We start from the raw sequence: 25,504 nt of genomic DNA, 5'->3' as shown, positions 1-25,504 counted from the left end.
GTTGTGTGGTCGGGGGGCAGCGACAAGGCGTCACTGCTTGTTGGTGGTGGAGGACCTGGAGCTGTTTCCACGTCCTCTGCCTTGGACGTTGTTGCCCCGGTAACCACCTCTACCCTTGTTGGTGTATGAGGATTGGGTGTTGCTTTTATAGTATTGCGTGGATTGAGATGCCTGACCCCTTGAGGTGCCTCTGTTATTGGAGCGGCGAAAGGAACCACCCCGAAACTGCTGGGACTGTAGGGCCCCCATAGACCTAGCAGTGTCAGTGTCCTTTTTCATTTTTTCAAGGGTTGCATCCACTTCTGGCCCAAACAGGTGGTCTGGATTAACTGTTTGGTTTAATATGGTAGTCTGAATGTCTGGTTTAAAGCCTGATATTCTAAGCCATGCATGCCTACGCAGGAGCACGCTAGTGTTTATAGCCCTGGAGGCAGTATCAGCCACGTCCAGTGCGCACTTAATTGAAGCATTGGTGATAAGCTTCCCCTCCTGAATTAACATTTCAGCTCCCTCTTTGTACTGATCAGGTAAGTGCTGTAGAAGGGTTTCTAGGGTGTCATAGTGTGCCCTATCGTAGTGTGCAAGTAGGGCTTGCATGTTTGAAATGCGCCAAATATTAGCTGCCTGCGCAGCAATACGTTTTCCTGAGGCTTCAAAGACCTTCGATTCTTTGTCTGGGGGAGGAGCATCACCCGTGGTCTGTGAGTTCGCCAACTTACGTGCGTTGGAGACGACCAAAGAGTCCAGTGACAATTGTCCCTTGATGTACGTTGGATCGTTGGGCGCTGCCTTGTATTTTTTGTCAATACGAGGATTGATGACTCTCGCCCGGGTGGGCTCCCTGAAAACCTCAGGCGCGTGCTTCAGCACTCCTTTGAGCATTGGCAATGTCTTGACAGTCTTTTCAGCTACCGAAAAAGTGTCAAACAGAAAGTCGACATCCACTGGGTCCGCATGGAGGTCGAAATCATGGTTGGCCGCAGCTCTCTCAATTAGAGCGTTGAAGGCTGCAGAGTCCTCTGTTGGAGAAGTTTTTGCAGCAAAAAGCTGCGGCTCATGTCCTGACTGAGGGTCCTCAGGGTCGCCTCCAGCAGACCATGGTTCATTGACCTCCTCCGGATCCGAGTACGCTGGATAATAGTACTCCTCCTCCTCGTCTCCGTCACCCTCCCCAGCGTTAGAGTGAGTGGGTGAGAATTCCAGACCTTGTGGAGATTCAGGCTCCATAGGGGCAGAAGTTCCCGCAGAGTCCAACTTCTTCTTAAGTGGAATATGAAAATGCTCCAACACCGGCTCCGGGGTGATTTTCCTTTTAAGGAGAGAGAGCTTGCCTGTGTTGGCGTCGATGACAACCTCTCGACGCTCTTCGTCCGCTAGTGGTTGGAGCCGTGGCTTCGGCAACACCAAGGATGCTTTAGGCGTAGACACCAGCTTCAAGGGCACCCCGGCCCCATGTTTCGGAGCGAAAGCCTTTGGCGTCGTCTTTGGCGGCAGCGTGAAGTGGATCGGCGTCTGCGCCTTCGCCGGTTTCTGTGGAGGCTTCGGCGCCACATCCTTCGGCTCGGGAGCCACTGCTTCCTTCTTAAGACGTTGAAGGGACTCCGTGACCTTCTTGGTAAAGGACGGGGAGGGCTGGACCAGCTCGAGCGAGTCCTCCGAGTCCGGAATCGGGTCGGCGCCCAAAGGCGCAGTCTTCGGAGCCGACGCAGCACCGCTCTTGGCTTTGTCGACCGGGATCGGTGCAGCCAGAGCCTTGGGGTTGTCCTGACGCTTCTTCGAGGCTTTTTTTGGGTCATCGACCTTTTTGGCGTCGACGCGGCTCTTCAGAGCGTCGACCAGCTTCGGCGCCGACGCAGCCGTGTCAGGAGCTTGCGCCTTCGGCTTCGACACTGGGGTCTTCGGGTCGGCCATTTTGGCGTGGCTCTTGATCTCGGCGGCCATTTTGGACTTCTTCGGCGCCGAGGCCTCCTGAGGCTTTGATCCCACCAGTGCGACTTGCACTTTCGGTTTGGATACGGACGGTGCGGACCCTGATGGCTTCACTTTCGGTTTCTGTACCGGGAGTGGCGCATCACCAATGTCCGTGGCCGGGCCCGGAGGCGGGGCCGTGGGACGAGTATTGAGGTCTTGGGTAAGGCCCGAAGGCGATCCCTCGACCTGGGCCTTATGCTGGGGTTCGGCCCCGGAGTCAGAATGAGGATGCTCTTCTTCCGAGCTATCCTCCACGGTGGCAATGGCCCCGTCGTCGGGCCCTACCTCCTCAACGACTTCCTCGAACTCTTCATCTCCCGCGTCGTAGTTTTCATCCTCCGACGCCGGGTTAGAGTCCGAAACTTGTAGGACGGTGTCGTCTTCAACGTCTTCTTCAAAGATGTTGGTTGGTGGGGGTGCCGATAACTGGGCCTGCAGTTTTGCGGCTCGACGTAGCTTGAGAGTCTTCTTCGACCGGAACTTGGAGCAGGCCATACACCTGGCCTCGTCGTGGTCCGGCGACAAGCATCTGTTGCACACAGGGTGCACGTCGAGGTGTGAATACTTTGAGGCGCACACCGGGCACCTCTTAAACGGAGTTCGTTCCATGTTGAAGTAGTCTGGAGCGTCGTGTAGGCCCGTCCGCGCCGACAGCACGCGGAAGGGCAGCAAGTGTTCGGAGCCGATGAATAAACCAACCCGAACGATGGACAATACCGACGCGAGTCCTAAAGACCTTTTGGTCTCAAGTAAGGAAGTTAAACAACTATCGATTCCGACAGAGGGAACCGAAACACATCCGAACCCAATGGCGGAAAAAAACAATCTGGGGATGGAGGCGATGCCCATGCGCACTGTAGTCCAGGGGAGGAGCCACCTATCTCGTGATACTTCGAAGACTCTTCCAGGACAACAATGTGCAATCATCCGGACCCAACACTAGGCGGCGATCTATGCACAGATATGAATTCAGCAGCCCACATGCCTCGAACACAGAGATACTTCCTATGTGACTTCAGAATGGGAATGTAAAAATACGCATACTGTAAGTCGATCGACACCATCGAGTCCTCTTCCAGCAGGGCCAGAAGAACCTGCACAAGGATCAGCATCTTGAATTTCTCCTGTTTCAGGTAAAAATTCAAGATCCTGAGGTCCAGGATCGGACGTAACTTGCCGTCCTTTTTGGGGATCAGGAAATACCGGGAGTAGCAACCCTGACCCCTTTCCTGCTCTGAAACCACCTCTATCGCACCTTTTTGAAGTAATGCAAGAACTTCCTTCTGCAGAAGAAGCAAATGGTCCTCTGAACAATAACCTTGGCAAGTAGGGTAAGGAGGAGGAAATTCCCGAAAGAGAAGGGCGTACCCATTCTCCACAAGGTTTAAAACCCAAAAGGTCTGTTGTGACTGATTTCCAACCTTGCAGAAAGTGAGACAGCTGGCCCCCTACAGGACCCACATGAACCAGGATGGGTGATCTAGGGCTGCTTTTCTGAGGTACCAGAGGGAGCGAGGGAGGCATGAGAGGAGGAGGAGAGATTGCGGGCAGAACCACGTCAGCGACCTCCAGCTCTTACTCTAAGATTTATAGAGAGGATTTTCTGCTGCTGCTGAGGTTGATGGAAGTTGTGAAAGGAAGACCTTCCAAAGCCTCGATATCTCTTGAAGCCAAAACCTCTCGACTGGGTCTGCAATCCCAAGGATTTTGCCGTGGCTGTGCTATCCTTAAACCTCTGCAAGGCCGAATCAGCTTTTTCCCCAAAAAGCTTCGACCCGTCAAAGGGCAAATCAACAAGAGTGGCCTGGATATCAGGGGAAAATCCAAGCTTGCCTTCTCGTAGCTATGGAGTAGCTCATAATTCTGGCTACTGAGTCAGCTATATCTAGACCTGATTGAATAACTTGTCTAGCCACAACCGCCATAAAGTTTCCCCTCTCCTCGTCAGGTAACTTGGGGGCTAATTGTTTTGCCGAGTCCATCAAAGCATGTAAGTCACGGCCCAATAGACGAGTGGCATTGGTCGATTTCAGAGACATGCTGGAAGAGGAGAAAACCTTTTTAGCTGACTGATCCATTTTCTTTGAGTCTCTGTCAGCTTGGGCTTGTGGAAAAGCACCTGAAGATTGCATGGAGCAAGATGCCTGCACCACCAAACTCTCTGGAGATGGACGTGAAGAGAGAAAACCTGGATCCCCTGGTGCAGTCCTATACCTTCTAGCCACAGCCTTGGTAGCGGCAGGCGAAGAGAGTGGTTTACGCCAAACCTCGAGGATAGGATCCAACAAAGCTTCATTAAAGAGTAACAGAGGCTCAACTGTGGAGGAGGGTGAATGCAAGACCTCTATCAATAAAGTTGGCTTATATTCAGCAGTAGGTGTCTCAAATCCAAAAGCTCAGCAGCTTTCCTTATTACCAAATGGTAGGGAGCTATCTCCTGAGGTGGTGAACCCCTTGCAGAAGAGAGTTCCCACTCTAGAGAGGTATCCAAATCGCTCGCCTCCTGAATTCCCTCAAATTCATCCAGAGACTCTTCCAACTCGCCTACTTCTACCTCCTCTCTACGGTACTGATCTTCTAAAAGCTTCTGAGCTTCTCTCTGTGAACGAATCCGTGGATGCGGCATCGTGGTGTCGTACGCAGCGCAGACTGCCCCAGAGCTGGCGTTGAAGGAGGCTCCGAAGGAGGCACGAGATCCACACGAGGCAGAGAGGAGGGCTCACCAGACGGCGCAGGGGATTCCATCAACGGCGTCAAGACTCTCGGCGCCGGAAATTGCCTGACGGCGCCATCGGCATAAAGGGTGCCTGGGCATAGTTTTGGGGCACACTCAAGTTGAATGCCAGCGGACCCACTGGACCAGAAGGTGCTCTGGATTGGAAAGCTGCCCTTGTAAAAACACTGTACATAGCATTTAAAAAATGCATCGGATCCGCTCCTGGAGCCGGGAATTGTGGATATGGATTCGTGCCTGTATCCAAACGGGGAGTGTCCGGCGTCAGAACATTCGGATCCACTGCCAGATCCACCGGTTCAATCTCAGGCACAGGAGAAGATGGAACATCCTGAACCGACTCGGCGCCTGCAGCTGGTGAATCCCTCAGCGCCGGAGGCAAAGGAGATACAAAGTCCTTACGGCGACGTCAAGGGGAAGGCGACCTCGAAGCCTTACCCTTCGACGAGCGAAGCCAAGATCCAAGTCTTCTTTTTTTCTTATGCTTACTCGACTTCGATGTATGTGAAGTCGAGAACTTCGACTTATCTCGCTTTCGCCCTTCATCTTCTTTCTTCGCCTTGGCCAGAAACAATTTGGCTTCCGGTTCTTTAAGTGCTTTAGGATTGATTGTCCTGCAACAGGAACAGTCCTCCATGTCTGAAGATAAGAACCATAAACAATCTTCATGAGGGTCAGTGATAGACATGCAACCCCCACATTCCCTACACAAGCGGAGACGACGTCCTAGGCAGCGTGGAGAGCTAGGAAAACATTCTGCAGCATGCTGGCGCAGGGTAAATTCGTAAGGTGAGGAATCCACAGGCAGATGTATCCATCAGAAAGATTTTTATAAATTCCTAAAACTAAAATCACTCCTCACATTGAGCTCCATAAAACCTTCTGACCATTTGTTACTTTCAAAGATGCTACAGCTAATAAAGACAGGACACACCGTCTCTAAAATATACAAGCTCCTATCCCCCAAGCCACGCACATGAAGTGTGAAGTAAAATGGGAATCTGAACCCAACTCTAGTAAAATCCCATTCAAACGGAAGTAGATACATCTCACCCCCTTCTCGAATAAAATCTCTCCAATATTATTGCAAACCAAGCTTATGATAATAACCAGGACATATTGGACCCCTGAGAGGATTTTTAAACTAAACTTCAGCGAGAGCCCTACATGTTGGAATTGTAATTCTCATGTTGGCAACCTCGCTCACATGCTCGTCCATTGCCCTATCCTATAAATATATTGGGGTAAGATCTACTAATTTATAAGCAAAACTTTCAACATAGTCCCTCCAGGGGAATTTTCCTATATATTACTAGATGCTCCAGACCCAAAGATCGCAGATGAGAATGATCGTTATTTGTTAGATCTTATGCTCACTTTGGCCTGAAAAATTATACTGAATAAGTGGAAAAACTCCAAAGAAGTCTCCTTTAGGATGTGGCAAGAATGGTTATCCTTCCTTAGAGGGGCTGAATGTCGCACTTCACGCCTCTCCATGGTGTAAATCACACAGGAAACTATGGAAGTCCCTTGACACCTTTTCCTTCACATTCGACCCACTAAAAATTGTCTCAAATCTTCCATAATGTATCGCATAGAATGCTATATCCTCGGTGGGACACCGGCACTGTATTTTCTACTATTACAATTGTGAAACCTGTGCTTGATTGACCACCTGTATGTCTCTCCAACTTCACTGCGACTCCCACGGTATAGCACTTGTGTAACCTGTTCTTTTACTTTGTATTTATTATGATTTGTTAGTATTCTTTCTTTCTGCCATTGCTTACCATTTTACTATTGTGTTCATCATTATTTATTTGTATTTTTCTTTAAATTTCAATAAAAACGATTTGAAATAGAAAAAAATATATAGGTGACTAACGTCACAGACGACGCGAACAACGCCAACATCACACGCAGCCGAATGGAGCCACCCGATGGCACGCGCAAGGGGTATTGCTCGAGCAAACGTTTCTGGATCCAGCCTGACGCCTGGGAAATTTAAAGGTAAGGAATCTGCAGCTAGAAGTCTCTAGTGAATATTCCACCTACAAATGGTCTTCAAGAAATTGTGGTACAAATTTGTCCCCATCATCCTTGTAATTCTGGCTTTGATCCGAGTCTGAGCCAAAGATTTGATGTAGTGAGCAGCCGCACAGTAAATGTAGCGTTTCGGAATCCAAGGATTGCAATGGACTGTGCTACGGTGTGTTCAGAGTGCGCCCGTGATCGAGGATGAGTTGAGTTTGGCTCAGATGCAAATCCCACTATAGTGTGTGGATCCTTCTCTGGCCGCATCGTCACCAGCGCTGGATTTGAGAGGCACAGAAGGCACCAAAGGCGACGTCACTGGCACATGTCTGACTAGAGGCCCTTGCTGCTCCCTGGGACCCAAAGGAGTGCCAGATTAGCCAAAAGTATGTTGAAAATGATCAGTATGTTCGGGAGTGAGACCGGGTTGGCATGCGGACGTCCTAATCTCTCCTCTGCTGATCAAGAATGGCGAGAAGGGGTATATTTCTTAAAACACAACAAAAATATATTGCGGAAATTGGACCTTCCTTTCGACTCTAGCAAGTCACAGCGCAGCCTCTTGCGCTGTTTTGTGACATACAACTTCACAATCTGGTATGGTCTTCAGGCTTATCTGAGCACGGATGTCACAAGCCCTGGAGATGGGTTTTGACCCGACGCGCCAGAGTCATACCTGGGGATCTGTCACACACATCTGTTTGATACAATCCCTCCAAAGTTTAAGCCCTGTACTTTTAGAAGGGGATATTTCCCTTTCACACTGGTAAAACTTGGTGAAAAAGATTTTAAAAATCTCATCATAGACAAAAGTTATAGCGCTCTGGACCTGCATCTGAAGAAGCAGGAAGAAAGGATCTGACGTCAGCGAGTGGGTGGCGCCTGCATCCATGCGTCACTTCCAGAGCAGAACAATGTCAACGCAGAGTGGCACAACGCCCCCTACTGGCACGCTTGAGTACTGCTTTTTCATTTTCTGGGATCCAGTCTTGTACCTGGGGAATAGTCACATGGTGAGGAATCTGCAGTTAGAATTCTACATCAGAAACAAAGCATATATCAAACGTTAAAATGTCTTGCGTAACAAAAACGAATGCTAAGAACTGTGGAAGGCAGGCGACTACTTTTATGGTCCCTTTACTGCCTTCCCATTTTCGTATCAAGGGTAAGGATGAAAAGGATCAGCATCTCAAGCATGACATGATGAGCAGCAAAAAAAAGAAGAACCCTCTATCCTGTAGGTCTTCAGTGAGATGCCAAAAATTACAGCTCAGCCGGCTGTAGATATACACAGCAGTAAAGAATCTCGATCGATTTTGGACACTCCCCTGCCCTGCGTCAACTGGTGTTTGTCTTCAAACTGCGATAGGGAAGGTAGACTAACACACAGGATGTTTGGCTCTATTTTGGCTTCCCAGTTCCCATAGGAAAAGGGACGAGCAAGAGACAGACCTTCCGCATAAGCCAGGCTTGAGCCTTTCTTGGCGTGCCCACCTGTGCTCAGGACTCTACTGGTTATATGAACATGAAGAGACCTCCTGGGCACTCACCTTTGGGATTCCAATCCTCGTGACATGCAAGTCAGGCCCCCTTGGGTGGAAGAGACCTCCAGGGCATTCCACCCTTTTTGACTCCAACCCTTGTGATTCTACCTGTGATATGAGAGTCAGCCCCCCTTGGGTGCGCTTGCCTCTCAGACTTCAGAGGTCTGGGCTCTCCCAGCGACATCAAATGGTCAGAAGCCTCCCGGGCGCTCTCACCTGCACATCTCTCCAGGGGTCACTTCTACTTCTCCTGATGAAGGGCTTCGATGAAGGCTTCAAGTTTTTCTTGGATCTCACGCACTTTTTCTGTAAATGAGAATTTGGTTTTCATAGATTTATTACTTATTTCCTTGAAAACAATACAAACTTATAACAACAAACTTTGGGTCAGGAAAAAGAACCCTTCATCTATGGACTAATATCAACGATATTGTAACATACACACCACGTGAGGCAAATTACTTCATAGTTAACAATGCAAGGACACAGCGTCCATGCTTCAGAGCGGCCATCTGTCTTGGTTCCTACGATACAGGATCTTGTTCTGGAGCTGTGGAACGCACTCACTTGAAGAGAAGTTACCTCTGATAGCAATACTTCTGGTGGATAAATAATCTTCTTGCAGATTGATAACCTCAAAAACATCCTCTGCATGCTAGAAGCGACTGACTTAATACAAAACAACAGCTGATGGACAGAATGCAGAACAAGGTCATACATTCACCCCAGTACAGAGATCTGGGCCTAAACCCATCGTTTTTTTTGCTCACCATGCCATTCCAGTTTGAACCCAGCCATATGCAAATCAGTCTTGACCCTGTGCCCCATGGGAACAGTCCAGCCCGAACTGCCATGCCAGGTCCTCCCCTTTGGTATCGCTTTGTTCGCTCTATGTATGCCCAGACGTGGGTGCCTTGCTCACTTTGCCACTGGATTCAAGCAAGCCGGGCTGAAGATGGCTGGAATGCCAGAAACCTTGACTGTTCCCATGAGGCACAGGGTCAGACTGATTTGCAAATGGCCATGTCTGAACTGGGGTGGTGGAGTGAGCTAAAGAATTATGATGGATTAAACCCAGATCAGTTGACTGGGGGTGAGTGTTTGATTTGCTCAAGCGCTCCGGCCATCATCCCCTTTGGTATCGCTTTATTCGCCCCAAGTTGGCAGGGTATGCCCAGACGTGGGTCCCTTGCTCACTTTGCCACTGGATTCAAGCTAGCCTGGCTGGTGACGGCTGATTAGCCAGAAACCGGTCCTAGGATGCTTGTTTCCGGTCAAGGGAAGACCTGGATTGGCAGTTCGGGCTGGACTGTTCCCATGAGGCACAGGGTCAGACTGATTTGCATATGGCCATGTCTGAACTGGGGTGGCTGAGTGAGCTAAAGAATGATGTTGGATTAAACCCAGATCAGTTGACTAGGGGTGAGTGTTTGATTTGCTCAAGAGCTCCGTCCATCATCCCCTTTGGAAGAGACTGACTAACATTTTCTCCAGCAACAGCAATCGAGAGTTGCCAGATGGCACCAGGTGGTTTCAACTGCAACTCTGGGATGACATATTAGGCGTAAAGCAGTGTGGGGTGGTCAGGTACAGTGGTGGTGTCAGTACCAGGTACTGGCTACATGCCCCACTGAGACATGCCAAGGGGAACCGAGACAGCACCATCGATGTTTGCATACTTTGGGATCTTATGATTCAAAGAGCTAACTGGGAGGAGGAATCCACCAAAAGGAAAATGCTACTTACCAGTATGCATCTGTTCTTGGCATTTAGAGCTGTAGATTCGTATACTTGTGCATAGATCGCCATCTGGTGTTAGGCTCGGATGTTTGCACTTTGTTTTTGTCTCAGAAGAAATCTTTTTAGTCACGAGGTAGGTGACTCCTCCTTAGGACGATGGTGTGCATGGGCATCGACTCCATTTCCAGATTGTTTTGCCACGGAGGGTCATGATGGAGTTAGTAAGAAATAAAAAAGATGTCCATGTGTAATGTATCCAAGTAAGATAGTACTGGAACAGACAGAGGTATCTGGGGAGGCGGGTGGGCGTGTGTGAATCTACAGCTCTACGTGCCATGAACAGATGTATACGGGTAAGTAGCATTTTCCATTCGAGGCATATGAGCTGTAGATCGTATACTTTTGCATAGACTTTATATAAATACAGCAGTTACCTCTTAGCGGTGGCTACCTGTATCGGTTGCAGTGGTTTGAAAAAGTGTTCTTAGTACAGCCTGGCCCACACTAGCTTGTTGTTTTGCTTGGACGTCTACACAATAGTGTTTTGTGAATGTGTGTAATGTACACCAAGTCGCTGATTTGCAGATGTCATCTAGGGGACTGTTCCCTAAGAATGCCATAGATGCCCCTAGAATTCTTTTTTTTTTTTTGTGATCCCCAAAGCATCCAGGAAGCTCTCCAAGCAGGACGCCCCCTGGCTCACTGGTTAGAGGCGGCAGACCAGAGAGCAGAGGACGGCACGGGACCAGGGTTCGATTCCCGGCGCGGCAGGTTTCTGGACCAGGGTCAGCGGACTCGATAATTCTCTCGCCTCGGTGCCCACTCTGATCAGCGATCACACTCGGCAACTCTGGGCATTAGCTTGCCTCATCTTCACTAACGGCCCCACCAGACCGCCGGGGATGCCTGGTCTCACCCTGGAGATACCCATTAAGGGACCATCTCTCAGGGAAGCCAGGAAGGGTTTCGCAGCGGTCGAAGCGCCTTGGGACCCTACGGGTAAGTAGCGCGCTATATAAATGCCAATACATTTACATTTACATTTACATTCCCTTGCAGGGTGGCGGACCAATGTCCCAGCCACCATAGCGTTAAAGTCGCCTCCGATCAACAGTTGCCCTTCCGGGAGGTCAAGGAGAAAGTCAGTGAGGGCTGGTAGTGCAAACGTATGAAGGGCTGGGGGAATATAAACTGATACTATATTGATGGGATGTCCTTCCCATTGACCCACAATAGCCGCAAAACGGCCACTTGTGTCCGTCTTTGTTTTAATTATTATAAGCAGTGATTGTTTGCGAACCAGGATACCCACGCTCCTGGAACCTGAGGAGAACCACGAATGGGCTACCATCTTAAATCCCCATCGATCCAGTGCCCTACAGGCATTGCCAGTGAGATGCGTCTCCTGCAGTTACACCACCGACGGGGACATTTTTTTAAGGCATTGCAGGATCAGCCCTCTTAATTTTGTCGCCTAAGCCGTGAGCATTCCTTGTAACCAATGAGAGGGAGGCTACCTGCATATTGCAGGGTTGCCCATGGGCAGCTGTTTGCGGATAATGCCTGCCATAACGGTTTGAGCTTGCAATTAGTATAACGGATGTACATGGATCTAGCCGTGGCCCATCTGTGCCTGGAACAATGTTATGCATGAGTGCCTGTGTGTTGCGCGCAAACAAGAAGTAACATAACCACATTTCCCTTCCCACCTTCCCCCTCCCTGCCAGACAGACTTAAAACTATCCGCCACCCCAACATTGCAGAGCACTCAATACCCAATCCCAGTAACAGTACTTGCGTTTCGGGTGAGGAGTCTGGGAAATGTCACAGTCCACCCCCTCCTTGAGGACCAATTATCACCTGAGTCTGGCAAAATGGCTCGGTCTATCGCCTCAGGCTGTGGCTCGCTCCTTCAGGGTAAGGTGGCCACGGCAATTAAAGAAAAGCTGGCGGCATGCCCCTTATTTCTCTCTGGGCAAACCATAAATGCGCTTTAGGAAGGTCGGTAAGTTGCATGTGCGCCAAGTTCCCTTTTCTCACTCTTCGGCCTCCGATCTCTGTGCATTATCATCCTCCTGCTCTTGTCTACGTTTCTTGGGGTCCCCTTCCATCCGCCGCTGAGATGCCCCTAGTTTAAGTGTGGAGTGAGCCTTAGGGGGAATGGATAAGGTACGTTTGGCTTTAGCGTAGCCTATTTGGATGCATTTAACAATCCACTTTGCAATCTCTTTTTTTGAGATAGGATTGCCTTTATGAAGTGGGGAGGAAGCCACAAAAAGTGGTTTAGTTTTCCTAAAGTATTTTGTTCTTTTTCTCGCCATGCGACTCTCGCTTCTGATGGACACCATAATCTTGCCGGCCCAGTCGGGCTTTATCCCTCACCACTCCACGTCCCTCAACCTCCGCACCCTGTTCTCGGTTCTACACCGGGTGGATCCCGACACACCAGCAGCTGCGATATTATTGGACGCCGAAAAGGCTTTTGACTCCTTAGAGTGGCCTTTTCTGATGTCAGTGATGCGCCGCATGGGTATTACGGAGTGCCTGGTCAATACAGTGGAATTACTGTATACTCTACCAGTCGCCCGGCTCCGCCTCAACGGTACCCTCACTGCCCAATTCCAACTGGCACGCGGCACGAGGCAGGGCTGCCCATTATCCCCCCTATTATACATTCTCGCAATGGACCCTTTGGTCCGACACTTCCAGGAGCTGCATCTGCACCACAGCCTCCAGTTTCGCACAGGTCCGCTACTGGTCTCGCTATATGTGGATGACACCATCCTCTACGTCAGGCACCCGCAATCCAACTTGGAGCCGCTACTCCTGGATATCACTCGCTTTGGGAAGTTCTCTGGCCTCCGCATTAACTGGCACAAGTCGGTTATTTTTCCGCTAACGCCCAGTACCGCCGAATGGCCCTGCCCCTTCCCTCTTGCATGGTGCCAGGACTCTGTAAAGTATCTTGGCATCCACATACACATGGAGACGGAGGCCATCCTCAGATTGAACTACGGCACTGCTATGGTGGCCTTGGAGGGACAGATTGAGCGATGGACCAGGCTCCCGTTATCCATGGCTGGCCGTGTCGCCATCATCAAAATGATAGTCCTACCCAGGTTTCTGTATTTGTTCAATAATATACCTATACCCCTCACCAGGGTTTTCTTCACGCAGCTCCGTTCTTTGCTCCTGTCACTGGTGTGGGGAAACAAGACCCCAAGAGTGTCCTGGAGGGTGCTGACTCTTCCATATGAGAGAGGTGGACTGGGCGTCCCTGACTTTAACCTCTACTTTCTTGTGGCGCAGTGCTCATACGCTTACCCGTGGTTCCACCCTGACGCCAGGATACCTTATCTGAAACCTGAGGCTGACTTGGTGTTGCCTGGCTCCCTGTCTACAACACTACCGTCGGGCTTCCCTAGAGACCCAAAGGACATCCAAACGGTGTCCACTACGTGCTGGGCGTGGGGGAGGCTAAAGCGTTTGGTCGACCTCCCACAACTGTACTCTCCGGCCCTTCCACTACCGAACGCCACTTGGCTCCCGATAACTGGGGAGGTGGTGGTGCGTCATACGATGGCCAAGTTTCACATTGCCTCGATCGGGGACCTATTCCCGGAGGGACACGCGTTTACCCTGACTGAAGACCTCAGGTTTACTGAAAACACATTCATGGACTCGTTTGTCCTTACTAGACTGCGCTCTTTACTGCGTGCGTCCTTCCCGTTGTTTCCCCTCCCATCTGAGGAGATGATACCTCTCACTCTCATCATCCAGCACCCCTCGAGTGCGCACCTGGTCTCCAAGTTGTACCGGATGTGCTGTGATCTCCTTCCCTCTCGCGACCAGGCGGTGAGGGCTGCCTGGGAGACAGACCTAGGATACCCCTTTCGGACGACCAGTGGCAATGGTGCTGCAGAGCGACCAAAACTGTTTCGCTTAACAGCAAACAAACTTTTACACTTTAAATTTCTGCGCAGACTGTACTTTACACCCACGAGACTCCACAGAATAGACCCGTCACTCCTACACCACTGTCCCAAATGCGGCGGCCAGTTCGCTGACTTCGCAAACCTCTCCTGGACATGCCCCAAACTACTTGACTATTGGTCCCGAGTGCACGTGACACTTGGTAGCATGCTCCGTTTAACACTGACCCATGTACCGGAAAAAGCCCTTCTGGGATATGTTGCGGACTTTCCGAAAACAGTGCGCAAACTGGCGGTGCTGGGCTTTTTGCTGGCCAAACGGGAGGTTGCGCTACGTTGGTGCGACCGACGCCCCCCCCCTCCACAGCGCCTGGCTCCGGAGCATGGCACATTGCAACCTCAACAGCACTGAATACTCTGAGATGGTCCCCTCTGCGTCAAGACCGGTTGACATTTGGGGCCCGTACCGTACATACATAGCAAACACCATTGAGGGTTCCGAGGCTGAACCAGCTCCCGCGAGGGTCCCTGAGGGCATTGGCTGAGATGGGGGGATGTGGCCTCGACTGGACTCTAGTTGAAGTGTACAAGGTTTGTCCGCCCCCCTCCCCCTTCGTCATCCTACCTCTCTTTTTTCTAGGTGGGCGACCTGTTACCCACGGAATGCCCCAAATGTGTGCGTGTTTGCAATGCTGAATGGATGTGCAGTCCTGAGTGGCCACGGTTGGCATCGACCCCGGACGATAGTCCTCATTTCTTTACTAGCCATGTTTCGGATATAGGATTGATAGTTGATACCATTACTGACGATGACTAAAGTGACACCTTCTGACTTATTATGTTGTATTGCAATTGCTCCCTTATTGTTTATTTGGTCTTTCTTTTGGGAGAAAAGTACACATCCGATAGACATGTGTCCTGCATTCATTCTTGACAAAAAAGGTTCAACCTTCCAGATTGGCTCACTCTGCCTTACGATTTGTACACTATATGCTTGCTATGCCACTACTGAATGCCACCGGACCCCCGGGTTGTCGGAACCATGGCTGTGTCCTCACATCTCACTCCCACTTGTTGACATTCCTTGACTGCTGCCGGCCCCGGGTTGTAGGCGTTATAGCTGTGTGCAATGTGAAAGCTTGTAATAAACGGTTGAACACCAAAAAAAAAAAAAAAAAAAGGATTTTTGTTCTTTCAATGTAGTAAAGGATCACTCTTTTTATGTCTAGCGTATGAAGAGCTTGTTCTGCTACGGAGTCTGGTAGAGGGAAAAACACTAGGAGTTGTACAGACTGGCTAAGGTGGAAAGCAGAGACGACTTTAGGTAGAAATTTGGGGTTAGTCATAAGAACCACTTTGTTATGATGAATTTGTAGAAATTGTTCTTGTATGGTTAATGCCTGGAGTTCACAGACTCTTCTGAGAGAGGTGATGGCAACCAGAAAAGCTACTTTCCAGGTGAGAAATTGTAATTCGCAGTTATGCAGAGGTTCAAATGGGGGACCCATGAGTCAGGTAAGTACCACATTTAGGTTCCACACTGGAGAGGGTGGAACTGTAGGAGGAATTATCCTTTTAAGTCCTTCCATTAAAGCTTTGATAGCCTGTACTCTAAACAAAGACAAGTGTTGTCTGTTTTGAAGATAGGCTGCTATGCCAGCGAGATGTAGTCTAATGGATGTATGCGCTAGGTTACGTTGTTGTAGATGCAAAGGTAGCAGATGATGTTTCGAATAGAAACATCTAGTGGGTTGACTTATTTGTACAGTAAATGACAAATTGCTTCCACTTTGCAGCGTAGCAAGCTCTAGTGGTAGGACGTCTAGCCTCTTTAATGACGTTCATGAAGTCTGGCGGGAGATTGAGGTAACCGAACTCTAAGACTTCAGGAGCCAGATCACAAGGTTGAGTTGACTGGGGTCTGGATGCCTCATCTCTCCATGGTTCTGAGTGAGAAGCTCGGGGAGAGACGTAGCTTTTGATGAGGAACTGCTGATAGTTCCAAGAGGGTTGTGAACCATGGCTGTCGGGCCCATGTTGGAGCAACCAGGATCATTGTGAGGGAATGCTCTTTGAGTTATCGAACCACCAGCGGGATGAGTTGGAGAGGCGGAAAAACATAAGCAAATCTGCCTGACCAGTTCATCCATAGCGCATTGCCTTTGAACAGTCGTGAGGATACCTGGACGCGAGGCTTGGGCATTTAGTGTTTTGGTGTGTGGCGAACAGATCAATTTCTGGGTGGCCCCACATTTGAAAGTATGGAAGTGGAACTTGAGGATGAAGTTCCTATTCATGGATCTGCTGTGCTTGGCGAATGAGTAGAGCCACAATTTGATTGTGGGAGGTGCTCTGCAAGGAGATATATGTTTTTAGGATTGGCCCATCTCAATGTGTGAAAGCTGTAGAGTGTGTCCCCACCGTATTTTTGTATGTAATACATTGCTGTCATGTTGTCTGTACGGACCAGGACAGCTTTGTTTACGAGGTGGAGTTGAAAAGAGTTCAACGCTAGGAAGATTGCGAGTAATTCCAGGTAATTTATATGGAATTGTTTATGCTGAGGGGTTCATATGCCCTGGATGGTATGGGTTTGAAGATGTGCTCCCCAGCTGGTGAGTGTGTGTCTGCTGTTAGCACTATCTGTGGTACTGGGTCGAGGAACGTCCACCCTTTGTACAGATTTTGTGTGTTCCACCACTGCAGAGAGCGATGGTTTACCAACACCAGATCTGTAAGTTGATCTTGAGCCTGGTTCCACGGACGTGCTAGACACTCCTGTAAGGGACGCATTTGGAGTTGTGCTTACGGGACGATAAGGATGCAGGAGGCCATCATTTCGATTCGCTGCATGAACACTTGCGCTGGCAGTGAGTGCGCTATTTTGCAATTAGAGTTTGTGTGGTGCTGATCCTGGTGGGGTTGGGGTACGCCCGAGCTTTTCACGTGTCTATTGGAGCTCAGGTTTACTGTGAATCCCAAGTTGTGAAACAGTTTAATTGTTTTGTGTGTGTTGTACACAGCTGCTGTGTGACTTGGCTTTTATGAGCCAGTCGTCCAGGTAAGGGAAGACACGTGCTGTCTCCTTAAGTGGGCCGCAACGACTGCGAGGCGCTTGGTGCTGTAGTCACCCCGAATGGGAGGACCTTAAACTGGAAGTGTCGACCGTCTACCATGAGCCGGAGATATTTCCTGTGAGCGGGGCGAATGGAATATGAAAGTAGGCGTCCTTTAAAGCCAGAGTGGTGGCCGATGTGTGTCGGCCGCCGCCTGCCCAGCTCCAACCACACACAGCGGACTGGAGAGCCGCCTGCCCAGCTCCAGCCACACACAGCGGACTGGAGAGCCGCCTGCCCAGCTCCGACGCTCTGCAGCGAGACGCGGTTTGATCCTGGGAGACTCTTGAGACACATGGGGCACCCCGACACGGAGGGGCACCCCCACTCCGAGCGGCACCCCCACTCCGAGCGGCACCCCACTGCGAGCGGCACCCCCACTCCGAGGGGTCCCAGGCCATGGAGTCCCACCAGCTCAGCCCCTCAGTTTGATGGTTTGAACGGCCAGCTCTGCACGCCCCATTCTTGGGACAGTGACCGCCCTGGTCGGGGGGGGGGGGGGGCACGAAGCCCACCCTGCTCCCCATTGACTCGCTGTTTACCTTTGGGATGAGCCCTGAGCCCATTCACGGCTCCTCTGAGCCCATCATGAATACCCCATAATCCCCGGCACGGAGCCCTCGTCCGGCGGGGGGGGGTCTCTTTCATCCGGGGTCGCAAGCTCGTCTCTTCATCCTTCCCAGTCCCCCCCTGTAATCCGCGCATCAAAGAGCCCTGGACGTGTGACTGTGTTTGAAGACAAGGAGCCCCAGATGGAGGCCAGGCCGGGTCTGGGGCGGGGGGTCTGCTGGGGGGCTCCTTTCATGCGCTTGTTTGGGACAGACTTACCGCTGAAGCAGTCATTTCATATCGTTTAATTCGAAATCGAACACATTGAAATAATCCTGCTAACACCCCCCCCCCCCCCCCCCCAATAACCTCGGCTGTCCCCCTGGATCACCCCTGGCCTTGGAGGGGGTGGGGGGTGCAGCCCAAGCACGGATCCCGCACACACGGCCGTGCATCCCCGCGGATGAGCACCTGAGACCCCCGCAGGGGGTGGGGGGGGGGGCAGGGGCCCCCAGATGCCCCCGGCACTGCACGGCCAACAGTTTCCTAAAAGCCTCATCCACAATAAAACCCCAACGACCGCCAACCTGCGGACGGGGGGGGGGTTGTTTACCTCCAATGCAGAGTCACAAAGAGGGGGATCAATCGATTCACTTTCAGGAAAATTAATTGAAATATTTTGGAGACAACATAAGGGTTCGCACCTCCCATCCATCCATCCATCCACCCCCCCCCCCCCCCCCCCATTTATCCCACCGCCGGTTGTGCACTGTCCAGGCCTGGCCTATGTCAGTGGGAGGGGAGCTCACAGGACGTGTGACCCCTGGACAGGCACTGCCCCCCCCCCCCCCCCCCACACACCACACCCGTGTGCAGTGTCCAGGCCTGGCCTATGTAAGCGGTCGGGAGCTCACATGACATGTGACCCCTGGACAGGTACCCCGGGTGTGCACTGTCCAGGAGGAGGGAGGAAGCACACTGCCTCACATCCCAGCCCTCAGTTCGCCCCATTGCATCACGGTAAATGCAGTCCATGCAGTCTTCAGTAGTAGTCTTACCTCATTGCCCCTTGTTGGCGCAGCCTGTGCTGTGCACCTAGTCTAGGCGCCTGTGCTGTGCACCTCTAGGCGCCTGTGCTGTGCACCTAGTCTAGGCGCCTGTGCTGTGCACCTCTCGTCTAGGCGCCTGTGCTGTGCACCTCTCGTCTAGGCGCCTGTGCTGTGCACCTCTCGGCGCCTGTGCTGTGCACCTCTAGGCGCTTGTGCTGTGCACCTCTAGGCGCTTGTGCTGTGCACCTCTTGGCGCCACCTGTGCTGTGCGCCTCTCGGCGCCACCTGTGCTGTGCGCCTCTCGGCGCCTGTGCTGTGCACCTCTAGGAGCCTGTGCTGTGCACCTCTCGTCTAGGCGCCTGTGCTGTGCACCTCTCGGCGCCTGTGCTGTGCACCTCTAGGCGCTTGTGCTGTGCACCTCTAGGCGCCACCTGTGCTGTGCGCCTCTCGGCGCCTGTGCTGTGCACCTCTCGGCGCCGGTGCTGTGCACCTCTAGGCGCCGGTGCTGTGCACATCTAGGCGCCGGTGCTGTGCACCTCTTGGCGCCGCCTGTGCTGTGCACCTCTAGGCGCCTGTGCTGTGCACCTCTTGGCGCCACCTGTGCTGTGCACCTCTTGGCGTCACCTGTGCTGTGCACCTCTTGGCGCCACCTGTGCTGTGCACCTCTTGGCGCCACATGTGCTGTGCGCCTCTAGGCGCCTGTGCTGTGCACCTCTAGGCGCCTGTGCTGTGCGCCTCTAGGCGCCGGTGCTGTGCGCCTCTCGGCGCCTGTGCTGTGCACCTCTAGGCGCATGTGCTGTGCACCTCTAGGCGCCTGTGCTGTGCACCTCTTGGCGCCACCTGTGCTGTGCACCTCTTGGCGCCACCTGTGCTGTGCACCTCTAGGCGCCTGTGCTGTGCACCTCTTGGCGCCACATGTGCTGTGCGCCTCTAGGCGCCGGTGCTGTGCACCTCTTGGCGCCACCTGTGCTGTGCACCTCTTGGCGCCACCTGTGCTGTGCACCTCTAGGCGCCTGTGCTGTGCACCTCTTGGCGCCACATGTGCTGTGCGCCTTTAGGCGCCGCTGCTGTGCGCCTCTCGGCGCCTGTGCTGTGCACCTCTAGGCGCCTGTGCTGTGCGCCTCTAGGCGCCCTGTCTGGTTCATTCCTTCATCTGGAGAGCAGCAAGTCCCGCCCCGTCCTCTGGGGTCGCAGGGACATGTCTGACTCCCGGCGCGGCTGCATGTGTGATCTTCGTCCTACAGAGCATGAAACAAAGCAGCGCTCAAATGAGGGACAGAAGTGGGGGCGAAGGGCGGGGGTGCTGTGTCAGGGGGGCCCTGGGTGTGGGGGGGGGGGGGGGGGGGTCAGTTTGGGCCCTGGGTCAGGGGGCGGCACAGCCTGTCACCGCATGCTTCTTCCCAGCGCCCAGAGGGGCCCCGCTGTTCCCTGAAGGGTGGGCGCTGCTCAGGCCTCTCACAGCGGGCACAAGGGGGGCGCAGCGCCTCGGCCTGTGTGCTGCTGCCCACAGCTGTAAGGGCTGGTGCGGGGGGCAGGGCTGGGTGCGGGGAGGGAGTGATGCTTAAACAAGCAGCTCATGATGGCGCCCAGAAGCCCGGGACAAAAGGCGCGGAAGCGCCGACAGCTCTGCAAAGACACCCCCAGCACTAAAATAAATACACACAAGGAGACAATCCCTCGAGCTCGGCACAAGGACGCCGTCTCCAGCGTTACTGCCGGCGTCACTCTCTGTCCATGGATGAGTGAGTGAGTGACGGCAGGAGAGGCTCGGGCAGTGTAAGCAAACTCTGCTGTGTGCGCAAACACGAGTGCCTGGAGGAGGGAGCAAACAGCACTCGGCGCTCTGAGAGCCCCGGCGCACGCCCCCTGGGGCCGTCGGTGCCCGGTGGGCCGAGGAGGAGGGAGGGAGATGAATGAGTGGAAGCCCGCCAGTGGGGTGTGGCCCCGGCTGGTGTAGGGACACACACTCTCTGCCACCTCATATGGCGACTGCAAAAAGAACAGGTGCTGGGCATTGGCATGCTGCGCCAATCAAACATTCAGCCCGGTACCAGTTCAGGGCAATCCAACGTTTTTTGCATGCCAGGTCACTCCGTTTTAGACTCCGCAATATGCAAATCAGTCTGACCCTGTGCGTCATGGGACCAGTCCAGCCCGAACTGCCAAGCCATATCTTTCCTGGACCGGAAACAAGCTTCCGAGGACCGGTTTCGGGGCATCACCTCTCATCAGCCCGGATCGCTTGAATCTGGTGGTGTAGCGAGCATGCAACCCACGTCTGGGCCCACCCTGGCGCACTTAGGGCGACAATTGCAAACAGAACAGGTGATGGACAGAATGCCGAGCCAAACAAACATTCACCTCAGTCACAGATCAGGATTCAAGCTAGTCTGGCTGAAGAGGGGTGAAACCCCGAAACCGGTCCCAGGATGCTCGTTTCCGGTCCAGTTCGGGCTGCACTGTTCCCATGAGGCACAGGGTCAAGGCTGATTTGCATATGGCCTTGTCTGAACTGGGGTGGCAGAGTGGGCTAAAGAACGGTGATGGATTAAACCCAGATCTTTTGACTGGGTGTGAGTGTTTGATTGATTCAGATGCTCCGTCCATCACCACCCCCTTTTGTACCGCTTTTGGCCACCATACGTGTGGCAGGGTATGCTCAGACGTGAGTCCCTTGCTCACTTTGCCACTGGATTCAAGAAAGCCGGGCTGAAGACCGCTGGAATGCCAGAAACAAGTCCTGGGTAGCTTGATTCCGGTCCAGGGAAGACATGGCTTGGCAGTTCGGGCTGGACTGTTCCCATGAGGCACAGGGTCAGACTGATTTGCATATGGATGGTTCCAAACTGTGGCAGCACCCCTGATCACATGTGGCAGACCCACATGTGATCTGGTATTTAATCATGCTCCAGGGACTGGATTATTAAAATGTTTATCTGGGCGCCGCACGGCTCCGAAAAGCGAGAGTACAGGGACGAGGGAGATGTTTCTTATGGGACTTTCATGACCTCGAGTCGAACGGTCAGCAGCTTGGTCCACCCATCCAGGACAGGCGCAGTTCACCCTCATGCAGCGCGGACACCAGGCGGACATGTCTACAGTGGCGGCTCCTCAGCTGAGGCGCAGGACCGTCGCCCACTGCTTCAGCAGTTCAAAGAAGGAGAAATACAATCCTAACAGGATGTTGTTCTCTTTGTATTTCCGGGGCTCAAGCAGGTTTAGGAGCGAGGCTTGGCTGTCAGCGCAGCCCCTGATGGCAGTGATGGAAGGATCGGACCCGGACTACAATGGTGGCATCTGACGGTGGAGGGAGGCCGACAGCAGCTGGCACTTCATGGCAGGCTGCGAGGCTGAGTGGCAGTGCCACACGAGCGGTGGAAGGCTGGCAGCGGCTGGCACTGCATGGCAGGCTGTGAGGCTGAGTGGCAGTGCCACACAAGCGGTGGAAGGCTGGCAGCGGCTGGCACTGCATGGCAGGCTGTGAGGCCGAGTGGCAGTGCCACACAAGCGGTGGAAGGCTGGCACTTCATTGCAGGCTGTGAGGCTGAGTGGCAGTGCCACAGGAGCGGTGGAAGGCTGGCAGCGGCTGGCACTGCATGGCAGGCTGTGAGGCTGAGTGGCAGTGCCACAGGAGCGGTGGAAGCCTGGCAGCGGCTGGCACTGCATGGCAGGCTGTAAGGCTGAGTGGCAGTGCCACACGAGCGGTGGAAGGCTGGCACTTCATTGCAGGCTGCGAGGCTGAGTGGCAGTGCCACATGAGCGGTGGAAGCCTGGCAGCTGCTGGCACTGCATGGCAGGCTGTGAGGCTGAGTGGCAGTGCCACAGGAGCGGTGGAAGCCTGGCAGCGGCTGGCACTGCATGGCAGGCTGTGAGGCGGAGTGTGGCAGTGGCACATGAGCGGTGGAAAGCTGGCAGCGGCTGGCACTGCATGGCAGGCTGTGAGGCTGAGTGGCAGTGCCACACGAGCGGTGGAAGGCTGGCAGCTGCTGGCACTGCATGGCAGGCTGTGAGGCTGAGTGGCAGTGCCACACGAGCGGTGGAAGGCTGGCACTGCATGCAGGCTGTGAGGCTGAGTGGCAGTGCCACAGGAGCGGTGGAAGGCTGGCACTGCATGGCAGGCTATGAGCCTGAGTGGCAGTGCCACAGGAGCGGTGGAAGGCTGGCACTTCATTGCAGGCTGTGAGGCTGAGTGGCAGTGCCACAGGAGCGGTGGAAGGCTGGCAGCGGCTGGCACTGCATGGCAGGCTGTGAGGCTGAGTGGCAGTGCCACAGGAGCGGTGGAAGGCTGGCAGCGGCTGGCACTGCATGGCAGGCTGTGAGGCGGAGTGTGGCAGTGGCACATGAGCGGTGGAAAGCTGGCAGCGGCTGGCACTGCATGGCAGGCTGTGAGGCTGAGTGGCAGTGCCACAGGAGCGGTGGAAGGCTGGCACTGCATGGCAGGCTGTGAGCCTGAGTGGCAGTGCCACAGGAGCGGTGGAAGGCTGGCACTTCATTGCAGGCTGTGAGGCTGAGTGGCAGTGCCACAGGAGCGGTGGAAGGCTGGCAGCGGCTGGCACTGCATGGCAGGCTGTGAGGCTGAGTGGCAGTGCCACAGGAGCGGTGGAAGCCTGGCAGCGGCTGGCACTGCATGGCAGGCTGTGAGGCTGAGTGGCAGTGCCACAGGAGCGGTGGAAGGCTGGCAGCGGCTGGCACTGCATGGCAGGCTGTGAGGCTGAGTGGCAGTGCCACACGAGCGGTGGAAGGCTGGCACTGCATGGCAGGCTGCGAGGCTGAGTGACAGTGCCACACGAGCGGTGGAAGGCTGGCACTGCATGGCAGGCTGTGAGGCTGAGTGGCAGTGCCACACGAGCGGTGGAAGGCTGGCAGCGGCTGGCACTGCATGGCAGGCTGGGAGGCTGAGTGGCAGTGCCACACGAGCGGTGGAAGGCTGGCACTTCATGGCAGGCTGTGAGGCTGAGTGGCAGTGCCACAGGAGCGGTGGAAGCCTGGCAGCGGCTGGCACTGCATGGCAGGCTGTGAGGCTGAGTGGCAGTGCCACAGGAGCGGTGGAAGGCTGGCAGCGGCTGGCACTGCATGGCAGGCTGTGAGGCTGAGTGGCAGTGCCACACGAGCGGTGGAAGGCTGGCACTGCATGCAGGCTGTGAGGCTGAGTGGCAGTGCCACAGGAGCGGTGGAAGCCTGGCAGCGGCTGGCACTTCATCGCAGGCGGACTGCAGCCCGGTACCTGAGAGCAGGTGAAGGCCGCCCGCGGGCACCTCAGCCCACTGGCAGGGCTTGGAAGCCTGCAGGGGTGCACTGCCGACCTTGTGTTAAGTGGCACACCCCTGCCCCGGAGCCCCCCCCCCCCCCCCCCCACGGGCAGGGGTGCGGGGCACACTCGAGGCAGAGGCTTCACAGCTGTCAGCAGCAGGCCTGCCCCAGCACAGACCTCGCCCGCTCCTGCCCTGGGGGAGCGGGGGGGGGGGGGGGGGGGGGGGGCAGCCTCCGCACAGGGCACGGACTGGAGCGGGCAGGACAAGTCCGAACAAGTGCCCTCCGGGCCCGGCGGGGGCACAAGACGCTGCCAGGGAGATGGAGGGTAAACACCGACAGGGGGTCCAGCACACGGCTGGCTGCACCCCCGGGAGAGGGGGCACAGGCCACAGGGTCATGTCATGGGGCAGGCAGGGGGTAACCCACCCCCCAGCGGGGTAAGAGGGGGCACAGGGAGGTACCACTCACTCCTACCCAGAGGAGGAGGGTAAACGAGGGGGGGGGGGGGGGGGCACAGGGCTGTGTACCAACCACTCCAATCCAGAGCAGAAACCAGGGCCACAAGGCGGAGAATTGAACCCCTCCACTGTTAGGGGCGAGGGAGAGCAGGGCATAGGGCGGTACACACTGAACAGTAGAAAGGAGATGGGCACACATCTGCTACACCCCCTTGACCGAGCAGGGCATGGCTGCATCCCCTCTACTTCACGAGCAGGGCCAAGTGAGACGAGCCGGGGGATCAGGCACATGGCGGCGCCACCTCTGGGCACCGGCAGGAGAGGCCCCGTCCTAGCAGATCAAGAGGACCAGGGAGCCCAGCTGCACCCCCGAGAGGAACAAGGGGGCACCGGGAGAAGCGCCATTCTCACACCTCAAGGAAGGATGAAGGGAGGCTGGGCACATACATGCTACCCTCTGAGCATGGGGAGGGCGGCGGGCACAGTGGTACCCCTCTGCCGCCGGCTCCCTGGCCCTCTGCCGCCGGCGCCCTGGCCCCCTGCCGCCGGCGCCCTGGCTCTCTGCCGCCGGCGCCCTGACCCCCTGCCGCCGGCACCCTGGCTCCCTGCCGCCGGCTCCCTGGCCCTCTGCCGCCGGCGCCCTGGCCCCCTGCCACCGGCGCCCTGGCCCTCTGCCGCCGGCGCCCTGGCCCCCTGCCGCCGGCACCCTGGCTCCCTGCCGCCGGCGCCCTGGCCCTCTGCCGCCGGTGCCCTGGCCCGCGGGCGCCCTGGCCCCCTGCCGCCGGTGCCCTGGCCCTCTGCCGCCGGTGCCCTGGCGCCCTGAACCTCTGCCGCCGGTGCCCTGGCGCCCTGAACCTCTGCCGCCGGTGCCCTGGCCCTCTGCGGCCGGTGCCCTGGCTCCCTGGCCCCCTGCCCCCGGCGCCCTGGCCCCCTGCCGCCGGCGCCCTGAACCTCTGCCGCCGGCGCCCTGAACCTCTGCCGCCGGTGCCCTGGCTCCCTGGCCCTCTGTCGCCGGTGCCCTGGCTCCCTGGCCCCCTGCCGCCGGCGCCCTGGCCCCCTGCCGCCGGCGTCCTGTCCGTCTGCCGCTGGCGCCCTGGCCCCCTGCCGCCCTGGCCCTCTGCCGC

General features: G+C 54.7%; 1 protein-coding gene across 6 annotated transcripts in view; it reads right to left on the bottom strand.

Moving 5' to 3' along the window:
* Window positions 1–25,504, bottom strand: part of OPA1 (OPA1 mitochondrial dynamin like GTPase) — a 298,318-nt gene that overhangs the window by 8,738 nt on the left and 264,076 nt on the right. For all 6 annotated transcript variants that reach the window (XM_086949083.1, XM_086949085.1, XM_086949084.1 and 3 more), the window contains one exon: window positions 8,500–8,589. In XM_086949083.1, coding sequence (XP_086805209.1) covers window positions 8,525–8,589 — 65 coding nt within the window. In that variant the 3' untranslated portion in view covers window positions 8,500–8,524. The remainder of the gene's footprint in view (window positions 1–8,499; window positions 8,590–25,504) is intronic.

Source organism: Lissotriton vulgaris, unplaced genomic scaffold (assembly GCF_964263255.1).
Source record: "Lissotriton vulgaris unplaced genomic scaffold, aLisVul1.2 SCAFFOLD_1311, whole genome shotgun sequence".
Taxonomy (NCBI): domain Eukaryota; kingdom Metazoa; phylum Chordata; class Amphibia; order Caudata; family Salamandridae; genus Lissotriton; species Lissotriton vulgaris.
This window is presented reverse-complemented; position numbering and strand designations above follow the sequence as displayed.